Raw genomic sequence first — 14,609 nt, forward strand, 5'->3', positions numbered from 1 at the left:
ACATTCCTTCGGCTGCAGAAAAATACTTTTCACTGTACTTCGGTACACGTGACAATAAATCAAATCAATCAATCGTGGGAAAATTGATGGAGGCCATAATACAGGATGAGATAAATATACACTTAGTGAAAGATAAGTTAATACTAGACAGTCAATATGGTTTTGTCAAGGGAAGGTCATGTCTGACAAATTTAATTGAGTTCTCTGCCGAGGTGACACCAGTAGTAGATAAGGGTAGTGCTGTGGATGTTGTATATTCGGACTTTCGGAAAACATTGATACAGTGCCACAAGGCAGGTTAGTTAGCAAGTTAAAAATGTTAGGGATTGATGGGTCATTGGCAGCATGGATTAGAAGTTGGCTCAGAGATAGGAAACAGAGGGTAGTTATAGATGGGCATATCAGACTGGAGACGAGCGGAAAGTGGGGTTCCCCAGGGCTCAGGTTTGGGACCCTTGCTTTTTCTGATTTATATAAACAATTTAGAGATGGGTGTTGAGGGCAAACTCTCGAATTTGCAGATGCTAAGTTAGGGAGAATCGTGAATTGTGAGGATGAAGCTGAGTGACTTCAGAGGGACATTGATTCACAAGTTGGCCAAATAGATAGACATCTGGCAGATGAACTTCAATGCAGCGGAATGTGAGGTAATGCATTTTGGTAGAAGAAACATGGTGAGACAATATAGACTCAATGGTACAGCTTTGAGGAAAGTACAGGAATAGAGGGACCTTGGGATTCAAGTGCATAATTCTCTGAAGGTGGCCAGGCAAGTTGAAACAGTTGTTAAGAAGGCTCATAGGGTCCTTGGGTTTATAAATAGAGGCATCGAGTATAAAAGCAAGGAAGTGATGCTACACCTCCACAAATCATTGGTCAGACCACATCTGGAGTATTGTGTTCAGTTCTGGGCACCTTATTTAAGGAAGGAGTGATGGAGGTGGACTGTAGGAAGTTTCAAAAGAGAGCTGGATATATATTTGAAAGTGATTAATTGAGAGGGCTACGGAGATAGGGCTGGAGAATGAGACTAGCTAGGGAGCACTTTTGGGAGCCGGTGCAGACACAATCGCCTGAATGGCCTCTTTCTGTGCTATAAATAACACATTTTTTAAAAAGTGAAAACTCCACTCAGATAATTACCCAAGGCTGGAATTGAACCTTGGGCCCTTGCGCTGTGATATAGCAGTTCTAACCGTGCTACCGTGTCTTCCTCTTTTTGTGAAAAGAAGTGTTCCATTTTCTATTTTACTATCCATTGGGTCCCTTCCAGAATCGAAGGAATTTTGGAAGATTCTAACCAATCATTCTACTGTTTCTCCAGCCACTTATTTTAAAATCCTGGGATGCAAGCCATCTGGTCCTGGGGATTTGTCAGCCTTAAGGTCTAATAATTTCTGCAGCATATTTTCCCTGGTGCTTTTGATTGTTTTAAATTCCTTCCTCCCTTTTAAGTCTAGATTTTCCAGTATCTTTCGGAAGTTTGCTAAGTATTTCATTATCATTTTCCCAGACTCACTCTCTAAAGGTCTTACACTAGGGTTAGTTACTCTTTTTCTATTTAAATACTTGTATAAATTCTAGTATCTGTTTTTATATTACAAAGAACAATACAGCACAGGATCAGGCCCTTCGGCCCTCCAAGCCTGCGCCGCCCATGGTACCTGCCTAAACTAAAACTGTCTGCACTTACGGAGTCTATATCCTTCCATTCCCACCCTATTCAAATATTTGTCTCGATGTCCCTTAAATGCTATCATACCTGTTCCCACCACCTCCCCAAGCAGTGCATTCCATATATTTACCACCCTCTGTGTAAAAGACTTGCCTCACACATCTGTTCTAAACTTTTCCCCGTGCACTTTAAACCTATGTCCCCTGGTACTTGACTCTCCTACCCTAGGAAAGAGCATCTGACTATCCACTCTGTCCATGCCACTCATAATCTTGTAGGCCTCGATCAGGTCGCCTCGCAACCTTCGTCGTTCCAATAAGAACAGACCGAGTTTATCTAACCTCTCCACATCGATAATGCCCTCCATACCACGCAACACCCTAGTAAACCGCTTCTGTACCCTCTCCAAAGCATCCACATCCTTCTGGTAGTGTGGCGACCAGAATTGTACACAATATTCCAAATGAGGCCTAACTAAGGTTCTGTACAACTGCAACATGACTTGCCAATTTTTATATTCAATACCCCGACCGATGAAGACCAGCATGCTGTATGCCTTCTTGACCACCTTATCCACATGTGCTGCCACTTTTAGTGATCAGTGGACATGCATGCCCAAATCTCTCTGCCTGTCAATACTCGCAAGAGTTCCACCATTTATTGTGTAATTTCTACATGCATTGGATCTTCCAAAGTGCATTGCCTCACACTTGTCTGGATTAAACTCCATCTGCCATTTCACTGCCAAGACTCCAACCAGTTTATATCCTGCTGTATCCTCTGACAATCCTCTTCACTATCTGCAACTCCACCAATTTTTGTGTCGTCTGCAAACTTACTAATTTCTAACTAGCTTTATCTCATAGCCTACTTTCTCTCTCTTTATTATTTGTAAGTTATTCTTTGTTGGTTCTTAAAATCAGTCCAATCTTCTGACCTATCACTAAGATTTATACTGTATGTCTTTGAATTTGATACAATCCCTAGCTTCCCCATTTAGTCCTGGATGATGCATCCTTCTCAAGGAGTCGTTCTTTCTCACTGGGATAAATCTTTGCTGAGATTTATCGAATATGTCCTTAAACGTTTGCCACTGTATCTCTACTGTCCTACCTTTTAACCTAGTTTTCCAGTTCATTTTAGCAAGTTCTGCCTCCATACATACCCTTACAGTTATTTTAATGCAGGTTTAAAACAGTAGTCCTAGATTGACACTGCTTGCCTTCAAATTGAATGTGAAATTTTAACATGCTATGATTGCTGCCACTTAGGGCCTTCTTAACCATGAGCCTATTGATTAATTCTGTCTCATTGTCCATTGCTAAATCGAGAATAGACTGGTTTCTGGATGGTTCTAGAATGTACTGCTCTAAGAAATCGTCCTGAAACACTCTATGAGCTCATTTTCCAGACTACCTTTCCCAACCTGAATTGTCCAATGTACATGTAGATTAAAGTCATCCATCATTCCTATAGTACCTTTCTTTCCCAACCTGAATTGTCCAATGTACATGTAGATTAAAGTAATCCATCATTTTTATAGCACCTTTCTTACAGGGCCACATTTATTTCTTCTTGTATTCTCTGTCCCACAGTGTGATTACTGTTAAGGGGTCTTTAAGCTACTCCCACAATTAATCTTTTACATTTCCTATTTCTTATCTCTACTCAAACTGATTCTACACCTTGCTCTTTCGGGCTAAGGTCATCTCTCTTTGCTGTACTCATGACATCCTTTGCAATTGTTCGTAAATGAGGAATCGTCCCTTCTTACTATCTCGAAACAATAATACACTGGCAACAATCTTCAATTCTGATCTAATCTGATAGGAGACATCTCAGCTTCCACTGCAGAATGTAAGGATCCATGATAATTTCATTAATGAGTGAAATCTGATAACATACAGGAGTCTGATTAAAAATCTTCCTTTGTTTCACCGTGCTTCTTATACATAATGTTTAAAATAACGTTGAAAAATTGCGACGGTGTGGGGAAATAGCAGGGAGGCGGGACTACAATCACAGGATTTCAAATGTCCTCTTTCTGTACTGCAAACACAAATATTTTAACAACTCAATAATGGTCGGTATCAACTCCCTCACAGTTTCATGCACTTGCTTTGCATGTGATGTGACAAGAACAGAAATTAATAATTTATGTCTTTATGTTGACATATGAGTTAAATTTACTGTTCATTGCGGGGCAACAAAAACTTTAGTCGTCATGTTAATATGACCTTCGGAGTTATTCACCAACACATTTGAAAAGTACAGAAATGTTGCATAACCCTCAATTGTTGCATTACGTGACTGTGAATCTATTAAAGAGTATTTAAATATCTGAATTGGAACAATTATCATGCTGCCAAATGATAAAAATAATTATCATTACACAGCAGTTTACTATAGTATGATGGTTTCTTGGCACACATTGATCCAATTGGGAGACAGTTCACTAACTCTTTAGATAAGAATCAGACTCAATGACACTACTATGTCTCGGTGTAATGACTACACCAGTAAGTTACAATATCCTTGGTCACAGTACAGAAGCACAGTGTGTGGATGATCACGGTTGCATTGTTGAAACTAGAGTGGAAAAACAGTGTCGGATAATTCAATGTACCGTGACCAATCCTGGAGTTCCTGTAATTACCATAATGAAAATGAAATCGCTTATTGTCACAAGTAGGCTTCAAATGAAGTTACTGTGAAAAGCCCCTAGTCGCCACATTCCGGTGCCTGTTCAGGGAGGCTGGTACGGGAAATGAACCGTGCTGCTGGCCTGCCTTAGTCTGCTTTAAAAGCCAGCTCTTTAGCCCTGTGCTAAACCAGCCCCGTAAGATTAATTCCCAGTTTAAAACACTTGTTTTCAGCTGAGTCTCTATATGTCAGAGAACTCTGGACTGAGTGGTGATTCGACTGAGGTTTATAAAATAATTGGGGGCCGGTTTAGCTCGCTTGGTTAGACAGCTGGTTCATGATGCAAAGCAAGGCCAACAGCACAGGTTCAATTCCCATATCGACTATGGTTATTCATGAAGACCTCACTGCCTTCTCAACTTTACCCCTCGCTGGAGGTGTGGTGATCCTCAGATTAAATCACTGCCAGTCAGCTCTCCCCCTCAAAGAGGAAAGCACCCTCTGGTAATCTGGGACTATAGCAACTTTACCTTATAAAACAATGGAGGGCCCAGATTGTGTTAATGTGGACCAATTACTTCAGCTGAATAGGTGAGGGAGGACTGGGGTCACATTTAATAATTATGGAAGGACAGAATGAGGTTAGATGTTGAGTGGTTTTTCTTTTATGTTCCCCGAGAATAGTCAAACAGGTTGTCAGCTCATGAGACAATTGCTGATTCATTGTATTCCATTTAGTAAGAGGTGAACCTGTTTCCATTTAGTAAGAGCTGGACCAAACCGGAAAATCCCACTTGAGGGGCGTCTTTCTCCGAACCCCCAGGCTGCGCCGGTTGGCGGGCCCCCCCACTCGATTCTCCGGCCCGGATGGGCCGAAGTCCCGCCGAGAAATTGCCTGTCCCGCCGGCGTAAATTAAAGTACCTATTTACCGGCGGGACAAGGCGGTGCGGGCGGACTCCGGGGTCCTGGGGGGGGGGGGGGGGGGCACGGGGCGATCTGACCCTGGGGGGTGCCCCCACGGTGGCCTGGCCCGCGATCGGGGCCCACCGATCCACGGGCGGGCCTGTGCCGTGGGGGCACTCTTTCCCTTCCGCCTCCGCAACGGTCTCCACCATGGCGGAGGCGGAAGAGATTCTCCCCACTGCGCATGCGCGGGAAACTGTCAGCGGCCGCTGACGCTCCCGCGCATGCGCCGCCCCGACATGTCATTTCCGCGCCAGCTGGCGGGGCAACAAAGGCCGTTTCCGCCAGCTGGCGGGGCGGAAATCCCTCCGGCGCCAGCCTAGCCCCTCAATGTTGGGGCTCGGCCCTCAAAGATGCGGAGCATTCCGCACCTTTGGGGCAGCGCGATGCCCGTCTGATTGGCGCCGCTTTGGGCGCCAGTCGGCGGACATCGCGCCGTTTGGGGAAAATTTCACCTGTGGTCTTTTTAAAAATTCTTTCATGGAATGTGGGTGGGGCTGGTAGGGCGGGTATTTGTTGCCCGTCCCTAATTGCCCTTGAGGGAAGTTAAGACTCAACCACATTGTTGTGGGTGTAGAGTCACAAATAGGCCAGACCAGGTAAGGATGGCAGATTTCTTTCCCTAAAGAACATTAGTAGTCAGATGAGTCACTGGATCACTAGTCCAGTGACATTACCATTATGCAGCCATCTCCCTGTCCTGGACCAATTTTGATCATCTAAGAGGACAGGAGGTAAGCTTTCCAGGTTTCCCTCTACCCTTATTGGCCTGTTTTTCATATCCCCCGGTGATGACATGGCTCCAGGTGGCTGGGAAATTAAAGTACTTTGATGCGTAAGGAATCCCATCCATTTCACAAAAGTTGGATGAACAAGTACATTTCTCCTGCATGTATTTTCCATTATGATTCGCACATTCACAGATGGATGAAAATATCAAAGCCACCTGTAATCCATTTAGTGTATAAACTCTTAAATTGGTGCATAGAAAGAGTAGACTGACTACTAACCGATAAGCAAAAAGAACACAATCATTCAGTGAATTCTCAGATACCAGAACAGTATGATCCTTGTGTATTGGGTCATCCTCCGGTGATATGTCCACTTGGTGCAATAGTCTGCAGGAGTTGGCCAGATCAAAGATCTAAAATGGCAAAAAAAATGTATAGGTCAGTTTTTGGATTTGTTGTTGTCTCGAGCAGTAGCTCAGCTGATAGTAGTGAATTCATTGCTGCACTGGTGACTTACAGAAACAGGAATCATTTCAAGACTTTTCTGCAGTGGGATGAGCCAGCAATGACAGTATAACATCACATGGTGAACAACACTCATGGTTGCCCCCAGATTAACTTGTTTTCCAAATAGCTAACAGATTTGAGCTATTCTCATATCTAAATCTCCAGAGTTGTGTGTTCTGTTGTGTTCAATTTTTACCAAAATATCATTATGCACGTGGCCTTATAGTGACATCGCTATTAAGTACCATTAAATGGCTGCTCCTTTAGTAATGGCTATCTACGTGCTACATAGGGTGGAATTTAATCCAGGTGATGGGGGTCTCATCCGCAAGCTGGAGAGCCCTGTGTCCCCTCCTTTGGGAAGGCTCACCATATTTAGTGACAGCCACTGGCAGGCCTTTCCCGAGATAAAAGAACTCCAGGAGTAGAAACCTACCCCCCTAAGAGCTGCTGGCCAATCAGAGGCTTTCAGCTTATTATTGACATTAGTGTTACCAGCGGAGTGGTGGTAACTGCGGGCAACACAACCGCGAGAGGCCCAGGATCAGCGAGGGACCCAGGGAAGAGGTAAGTGAGGGCAGGTTGGGTGTCATAGGGACAGGGCCGCTGGCTGAGGGTAGCCAGGATGGTCAGAGAGAGGACAGGGTAGTCTCTCTCAGCGGTCCTCCTCCTTCCTGATGTTGGGTTTCCCAATCAGGCAGTGAGTGCCTGTGAATGAGGGCCACACCCCCGGGAACCCACATGCAATGTTCTGCTTTTCGGGCTTCCCACGTGGCAAACGTCCTGCCCTTGAATACCAGCGGGGGCAGGAAGTGGCATTAATCACACACTTAATGGCCTCAATTGGCGTTGGGTCAAGAAGGTTGTACATGGGACTTCCCATCCTGGGATTAATCGGGGTAAAGATGGAAAGGCGGTGGAGTCCTTACCTGGCATCCTGCCGCCCAATTAAATACACCCCACTTTCAAATTCCCTCGATGGAGGACATAAAATCATAGAATCATAGAATTTACAGTGCAGAAGGAGACCATTCAGCCCATCAAGCCCTTGGAAAGAGCACCCTACTTAAGCCCATGTTTCCACCCTATTCCTCTAACCCAATAATCTAACCTTTTGGACTTTAAGGGGTAATTTAGCATGGCCAATCCACCTAACCTGCAATTTTTTGGACCGATGGAGGAAGCCGGAGCACCCGGAGGAAACCCACGCAGACACAGGGAGAAAGCGCAAACTCCACACAGTCACCCGAGGCCAGAATTGAACCCAGGAGCTGTGAGACAGCAGTGCTAACCACTGTGCCACCGTGCCACCCATGATATTTACAGCCAGGTATCAACTGAAGTCAGGCATCCATGCCTCCTGTGGTGAAAGAGTTATGATGAAAACAAAATAAATGTCCATAGTACTAACAACGGTCCTGTTGTAATCAGTCTGGGTGAGGTGGTGTCAGTAGCAAACCTTCAGAAGTGGTCCTTAACCCACTTCCTCAGGGTGGATATGTCACTGGAGTTAATGTTCAAATCAACCGGGATCTAATTGAATGGTGGAACAGGTGGGCTGAATAAGCTACTCCTAACCCTATGGCCCTTGGTTCCATTGAACCACATCCACCTCACAATCATCCACGCCTCCTTCAATTTAATGAGATGGGTATTAACCAGTAGCAATGGAATAAAATGTAACATTGCCACTTTAAGCTGCATTTAAATCTTAGTTGCCTATGGGAGTTTGGATTTCTGTGACCATTGACAGACACCTGCATAGTTCCCAGTGTTACGAAAACAAAGGCAGTTTTTTAAGAGATTTATTTTTGTACTGGTAAACATTATATATAAGGTATAGTTTTTTAAAAAAAATATGTTTTATTGAAATTTTTTCGATCAAAATTTTTTCCCCCTTACAGAACAAACATAACAGAAAAGAAAGTTTAACAATAAACAAATGGCTAATCAACATGGTAATCTAATCATTTAACATAAACTAAAACGTCCACCCCCCCCCCCCCCCCCCCCCCCCCCCGGGTTGCTGCTGCTGGACATCTATCTTCCCTCTAACGTTCCTCTAGGTAGTCGAGGAATGGCTGCCACCGCCTGGTGAACCCTTGAGCTGATCCTCTCAGGGCAAACTTTATCCACTCCAGTTTTATGAACCCTGCCATATCGTTTACCCAGGCCTCCAGTCTGGGGGGTTTCGCCTCCTTCAACATGAGTAGAATCCTACGCCGGGCTACTAGGGACGCAAAGGCCACAACGTCGGCCTCTTTCGCCTCCTGCACTCCCGGCTCATCCGCAACTCCAAATAGAGCTAGCCCCCAGCCTGGTTTGACCCGGGCCTTCACCACCTTAGAAATCACTCCCGTCACTCCCTTCCAATACCCCTCCAGTGCCGGGCACGACCAAAACATATGTGCGTGGTTTGCCGGGCTTCCGCCGCACCTCCCACACTTGTCCTCCACTCCAAAGAACCTGCTCAGTCTTGCTCCCGTTATGTGTGCTCTATGTAGCACCTTGAATTGAATCAGGCTAAGCCTGGCGCATGAGGAAGAGGAATTTACCCTGCTTAGGGCATCAGCCCACATACCCTCCTCTATCTCCTCCCCTAGCTCTTCTTCCCACTTTCCTTTTAGTTCGCCCACCAACTCCTCCCCCTCTTCCCTCATCTCTCGGTATATCTCTGACACCTTGCCCTCTCCGACGCATACCCCCGAAAGCACTCTGTCCTGAATCCCCTGTACCGGGAGCAGCGGAAATTCCCTCACCTGTTGTCTAGTGAACGCCCTCACCTGCATATATCGAAGGAAGTCTCCCCGGGGCAACGTATACTTTTCCTCCAATGCTCCCAAGCTCGCAAACGTCCCATCTATAAATAAATCTCCCACCCTCCTAATTCCCAACTGGTGCCAGCTCTGAAATCCTCCATCCATTCTTCCTGGGGCAAACCTATGGTTGTTCCTGATTGGGGACCTCACCAGGGCTCCCCGCACACCTCTCTGTCACCTCCATTGTCCCCAGATATTCAATGTTGCCGCCACCACCGGGTTCGTGGTAAACCTTTTTGGTGAGAACGGTAGCGGCGCCGTCACCAGCGCCTCTAAGCTCGTCCCTTTACAGGACTTTCTCTCCAGTCTTTTCCACGCCGCTCCCTCTCCCTCCATCATCCATTTACGAATCATCGCCACATTGCGGCCCAATAGTAGTCGCCCAAATTTGGTAGCGCCAATCCTCCTCTGTCCCTGCTACGTTGTAGGAACCCCCTCCTTACCCTCGGGACTTTCCCTGCCCACACGAAGCTCGTGATGCTCCTGTCTATTTTTTTGAAAAAGGTCTTAGTGATTAGTATAGGGAGACATTGAAATACAAATAAGAACCTCGGGAGGATCATCGTCTTAATTGCCTGCACTCTGCCCGCCAACGACAGAGGCTGCATGTCCCACCTCTTGAAGTCCTCCTCCATTTGTTCTACCAATCGTGTCAGATTAAGTCTGTGCAAGGTTACACAGCTCCTAGCGATCTGAATCCCCAGGTATCGGAAGTTTCTTTCCACTTTCCTTAGAGGCAGGCCTTCTATCTCTCTACTCTGGTCCCCTGGGTGTATCACAAACTCCACAGCACCTCCGCCTTTCTGGTGGTCAGGAGGTCAAACTCCGTCTGGAGTCATCTCCTCTCCCTGTACAGTCCCTCCTCCGGGGTCTCTGCAAATTCCCTATCCACCCTTAAAATCTCCCCCAGTAATCTTTCCCTTTCCTTGGCCTCTGTTTTCCCTTTGTGGGCCCCAATGGAGATCAGCTCTCCTCTGACCACCGCTTTTAGTGCTTCCCATACCACTCCCACACGGACCTCCCACACGGACCTCCCCGTCGTCATTGACCTCCAGGTATCTCTCAATACACCCCCGCACTCTTCCACACACTCCCTCGTCCGCCATCAATACCACATCTAATCGCCAGAGTGCTCCCATCCGCCTTGCGCCTGTCTTCCCGCCATAATCTTTCTGGCGCGGGAACATCCCTTTATCTGACCCGCCTCTTGTGGCGCAGCTCCCTTTCCTCTCCCCCTCCCATTCCTCATTCTCCGCCTATGTCCCTTCTTTCCCCCCTCACCGGCGCCCACATTTCCTAGTGTCTCCCCCCATCCCAATTTACTTCTCTATTTACATCAACCATAACAATAACAATAACATTCCCTACAGTATCAGTCCCTCAGTTCCGATCCAATTTCTCCTCTTTAATAAAGGTCCATGCTTCTTCCGCCGTATCGAAATAATGGTGTCTCTCCTGGTACGTGACCCATAGTCGTGCCGGCTGCAGCATCCCGAACTTCACCTTCTTTTTGTGTAACACCGCCTTGGCTCGGTTAAAACTCGACCTCCTTCTCGCCATCTCCGCACTCCAATCCTGGTACACCCGTACCACTGCATTCTCCCATCTGCTACTCCGCACCTTTTTAGCCCATCTCAGGACGTCTTTTCTATCTTTAAGGCGGTGAAATCGCACGATTGTCGCCCTGGGTGGTTCTCCCGCTTTTGGTCTTCTCGCCGGGATCCGATGTGCCCACTCCACCTCCAAGGGGCCCGCAGGGGCCTCAGCACCCATCAATGAGCTTAGCATCGTACTTACATAAGCTCCACAGTCCGCTCCTTCCACTCCCTCAGGGAGACCCAGTATCTGAAGGTTCTTCCTTCGCGCTCTGTTTTCTAGGGCCTCGATCCTTTCAATACACTTTTTATGGAGTGCCTCGTGCGTCTGTGTTTTGGCCGCCAGGCCCAGGATCTCGTCCTCATTATCCGTCACCTTCTGCTCCACCACGCGGAGCTCTGTCTCCTGGGTCCTTTGTGCCTCCTTGAGCCCCTCAATTGCCTGTAGCATCGGGGTCAGCACCTCCCTCTTTAGTAGCTCCACACACCGTCTCAAACATTCGTCTTGCTCGGGCCCCCATGTCGCCTGAGCTTTCTCCGCCGCCATCTTGTGTCTTCTCCCTTTCTGTCCCTTTCGTCGACGATTCCTCGCGCTGCAGCCGCCGCCGCCGATATTTTCCTCCTTCTTTGGGGGGGACTCCCTACTCACTCACCCCACACCGGGTTGCATCGCCCCAAAATTTCCCGTTGGGGCTCTTAAAAGAGCCCGAAGGTCCGTCGGAGCTGGAGCCGCCGAAACCTGCGGCTAGCAAGGCATCGCCGCAACCGGAAGTCCCTATATAAGGTATAGTTTATGGTGGGTTTAATTTTATGTTTCTGTGCCTGGAAGGGACTTATAATTAGATTCATGGTGAACAAAAGTGTTTGTATGTTTGAGAGGGGGGGGGGTTGGTTAAGTTCCTAATGTGATAGCATTGTGGTGCAGTGGTTAGCACTGCTGCCTCATAGTGCTGAGGTCCCAGGTTTGATCCCGGCCTGCGTCACTGTCTGTGTGGAGTTTGCATATTCTCCCCGTGTTTGCGTGGGTTTCACCCCCACAACCCAAGGATGTGCAGGGTAGGTGGATTGGCCACGCTAAATTGCCCCTTAATTGGAAAAAATGAATTGGCTCCTCTAACTTAAAATAAAAGTTCCCACTGGGATAGAGAGAGCTACGGTGGAAAAAGAAATATAGTTGCCCAGTAATGAGCAGCCCTTGTAAGGAAAAGAGATTCCCTTTGTTCTTTAGTTTTAGCTGGAAGCTATAGCATTTGGTGACCGGCAGCTAGAGACGAAACATCTCTCTGCTTTGCTGGAAGAAAATCCATACAATGGAGTAATGCTCAAGAAAACCAGTGGCAGAAATCTAAAGGAAAGTTACTTATGGAAACTGGAGAAATGAAGAGTTTCCAGGGAGTCTGAAGGTAAAGGAACAAAGTGGACTACTGTTCATTTCAAGTTATAGGACTGTAAAGGAGCTGCAGTTTGTGAGACATTAATTTAAATAATTGTGGAGCAATCGGTGGCTGGGGATTGGAATTTGTGTGTACAAAAGCAGTCAAGACAAATAAATCCTAAAAGGGGTGGTGTAAAATCTTAGTTGATTCGCTGGTACAAGTAGAGTGGAAGCTTTGGCCAAAAGAGTCCTTTGGAAAATATGGAGTGGATTTCAGAATGCAACTTGTGAATGGAAAGCCTGATTATGAGAGAAGATTTTAAAACGTGTTTTTGAGTGAATGTTGGAAACCCATGTGACAATCATCTGGGAGACTTCTCAGAAGAAATCCACAGACGCTGGGCGTGATTCACCCCTACCCGGCGGGGCGGGTGGTCCCGGCGGGACGGAGTGGCGTGAACCACTCCGGCGTCGGGCTGCCCCAAAGATGTGGAATCCTCCGCACCTTCAGGGGCTAGGCCCGCCCCGGAGTGGTTGGCAACCCGCCGGCCGGTGGGAAAGGGGCTTGGCGCCACGCCAACCGGCGCCGAAGGGCCTCCGCCAGCCGGTGCGAGTCGCGCATGCACGGGAGCACCAGTGTGTGCTGGCGTCATCTTCGCACATGTGCAGAGGGATTCGCTTCCGCACCAGGAACGGTGGAGGACCACAGCCTCCGGTGCAGAAGGATAGAGTGCCCCCATGGCACAGGCCTGCCCATGGATCGGTGGTCCCCGATCGCGGGCCAGGCCACCGTGGGGGCATCTCCCGGGGCCAGACCCTCCAAGAACCCCGGAACCCGCCCCTGCCGCCAGGTCCCGCCGGTAAGGAACCTACTCCAATTTACGCCGGCGGGGCAAGCAACAGACGGGCAGGACTTCGGCCCATTGCGGGTCGGAGATTTCGGCCAGCCCCGGCGTCCATTGAGTTGCGCCGGACCTCGCCATTCTCCGAGGCGGGCGGCGCAACTCATGCCGGGCCGGTTTTTGGGGGGCGGGAGAATTAGGTGGACAGCGGGGGCGGGATTCACGCCAACCCCTGGCGATTCTCCCACCTGGTGGGGGGTTAGAGAATCCCGCCCGCTAACTTTGGTTCAGAGTGCTGTGCGTATTTGACCACAGCCATCTAGTGCATTTAAAAAAGGGACTTTGTACATCAATGAGACCATTGTAGCTTCAAATGTACAGGGCCATTCGTGTTACTATTGAAACCTGTGTGTAATTGTTAACCTTAGTGGGGAGTAAGGGAGTATTGTACTATAATCCATGTTTTCATGTTTAATAAATGTTTTTTTTTCTTGTTGTTAAAACCAATGAACAGTCTTGTGACTCTGGACCTCCACATTTGATTAAAAATAACTTAAAAGTTATGGTCAAGGTCCATTCTGGCATCTTCCCATCCAGTTCTAACATTCATTGGGAAGACCAGGAAAAGAGACGGGATGTGATTCTCCGAAATGGAGACAGAGGGCGTCATTCTCCGACCCCCCGCCGGGTCGGAGAATCGCTGGGGGCTGGCGTGAATCCCGCCCCCGCCGAATATCCGGTGCCGGAGACTTCGGCAACCGGTTGGCGGGCCCCCCCGCTCAATTCTCCGGCCCGGATGGGCCGAAGTCCCGCCGATAAATTGCCTGTCCCGCCGGCGTAAATTAAATCACCTACCTTACCGGCGGGACAAGGCGGCGTGGGCGGGCTCCGGGGTCCTAGGGGGGACGCGGGGCGATCTGACCCCGGGGAGTGCCCCCACGGTGGCCTGGCCCGCGATCGGGGCCCACCGATCCGCGGGCGGGCCTGTGCCGTGGAGGCACTCTTTCCCTTCCGCCTCCGCCACGGTCTCCACCATGGCGGAGGTGGAAGAGACTCCCTGCACTACGCATGCGTGGGAAACTGTCAGCGGCCACTGATGCTCCCGCGCATGCGCCACCCGGAGATGTCATTTCCGCGCCAGCTGGCGGGGCACCAAAGGCCTTTTCCGCCAGCTGGCGGGGCGGAAATTCCTCCGGCGTCGGCCTAGCCCCTCAATGTTGGGGCTCGGCTCCCAAAGATGCGGAGCATTCCGCACCTTTGGGGCGGCGCGATGCCCGTCTGATTGGCACCGTTTTGGGCGCCAATCGGCGGACATGGCGCCATTTCCGGAGAATTTCGCCCAGAGTGTTTGCGCCGTCGTGAACGCCGTCGCATTTCATGACGGCGCGAAACGGGCGTGGGGACTACCGATTCTGGCAGCGCTGGAGCGGTTCATGCCGTTCCTACCCGGCGCTGCGC

The 14,609-nt window shown here is 48.7% G+C and overlaps 1 protein-coding gene across 2 annotated transcripts in view; it reads right to left on the reverse strand.

The window, feature by feature from the left end:
* The window catches only part of LOC140429174 (uncharacterized), a 254,567-nt gene that overhangs the window by 77,863 nt on the left and 162,095 nt on the right, over window positions 1-14,609 (reverse strand). For both annotated transcript variants that reach the window (XM_072515841.1, XM_072515842.1), the window contains exon 20: window positions 6,293-6,426. In XM_072515841.1, coding sequence (XP_072371942.1) covers window positions 6,293-6,426 — 134 coding nt within the window. The remainder of the gene's footprint in view (window positions 1-6,292; window positions 6,427-14,609) is intronic.

The sequence above is a fragment of the Scyliorhinus torazame genome, chromosome 9 (genome assembly GCF_047496885.1).
Source record: "Scyliorhinus torazame isolate Kashiwa2021f chromosome 9, sScyTor2.1, whole genome shotgun sequence".
Taxonomy (NCBI): domain Eukaryota; kingdom Metazoa; phylum Chordata; class Chondrichthyes; order Carcharhiniformes; family Scyliorhinidae; genus Scyliorhinus; species Scyliorhinus torazame.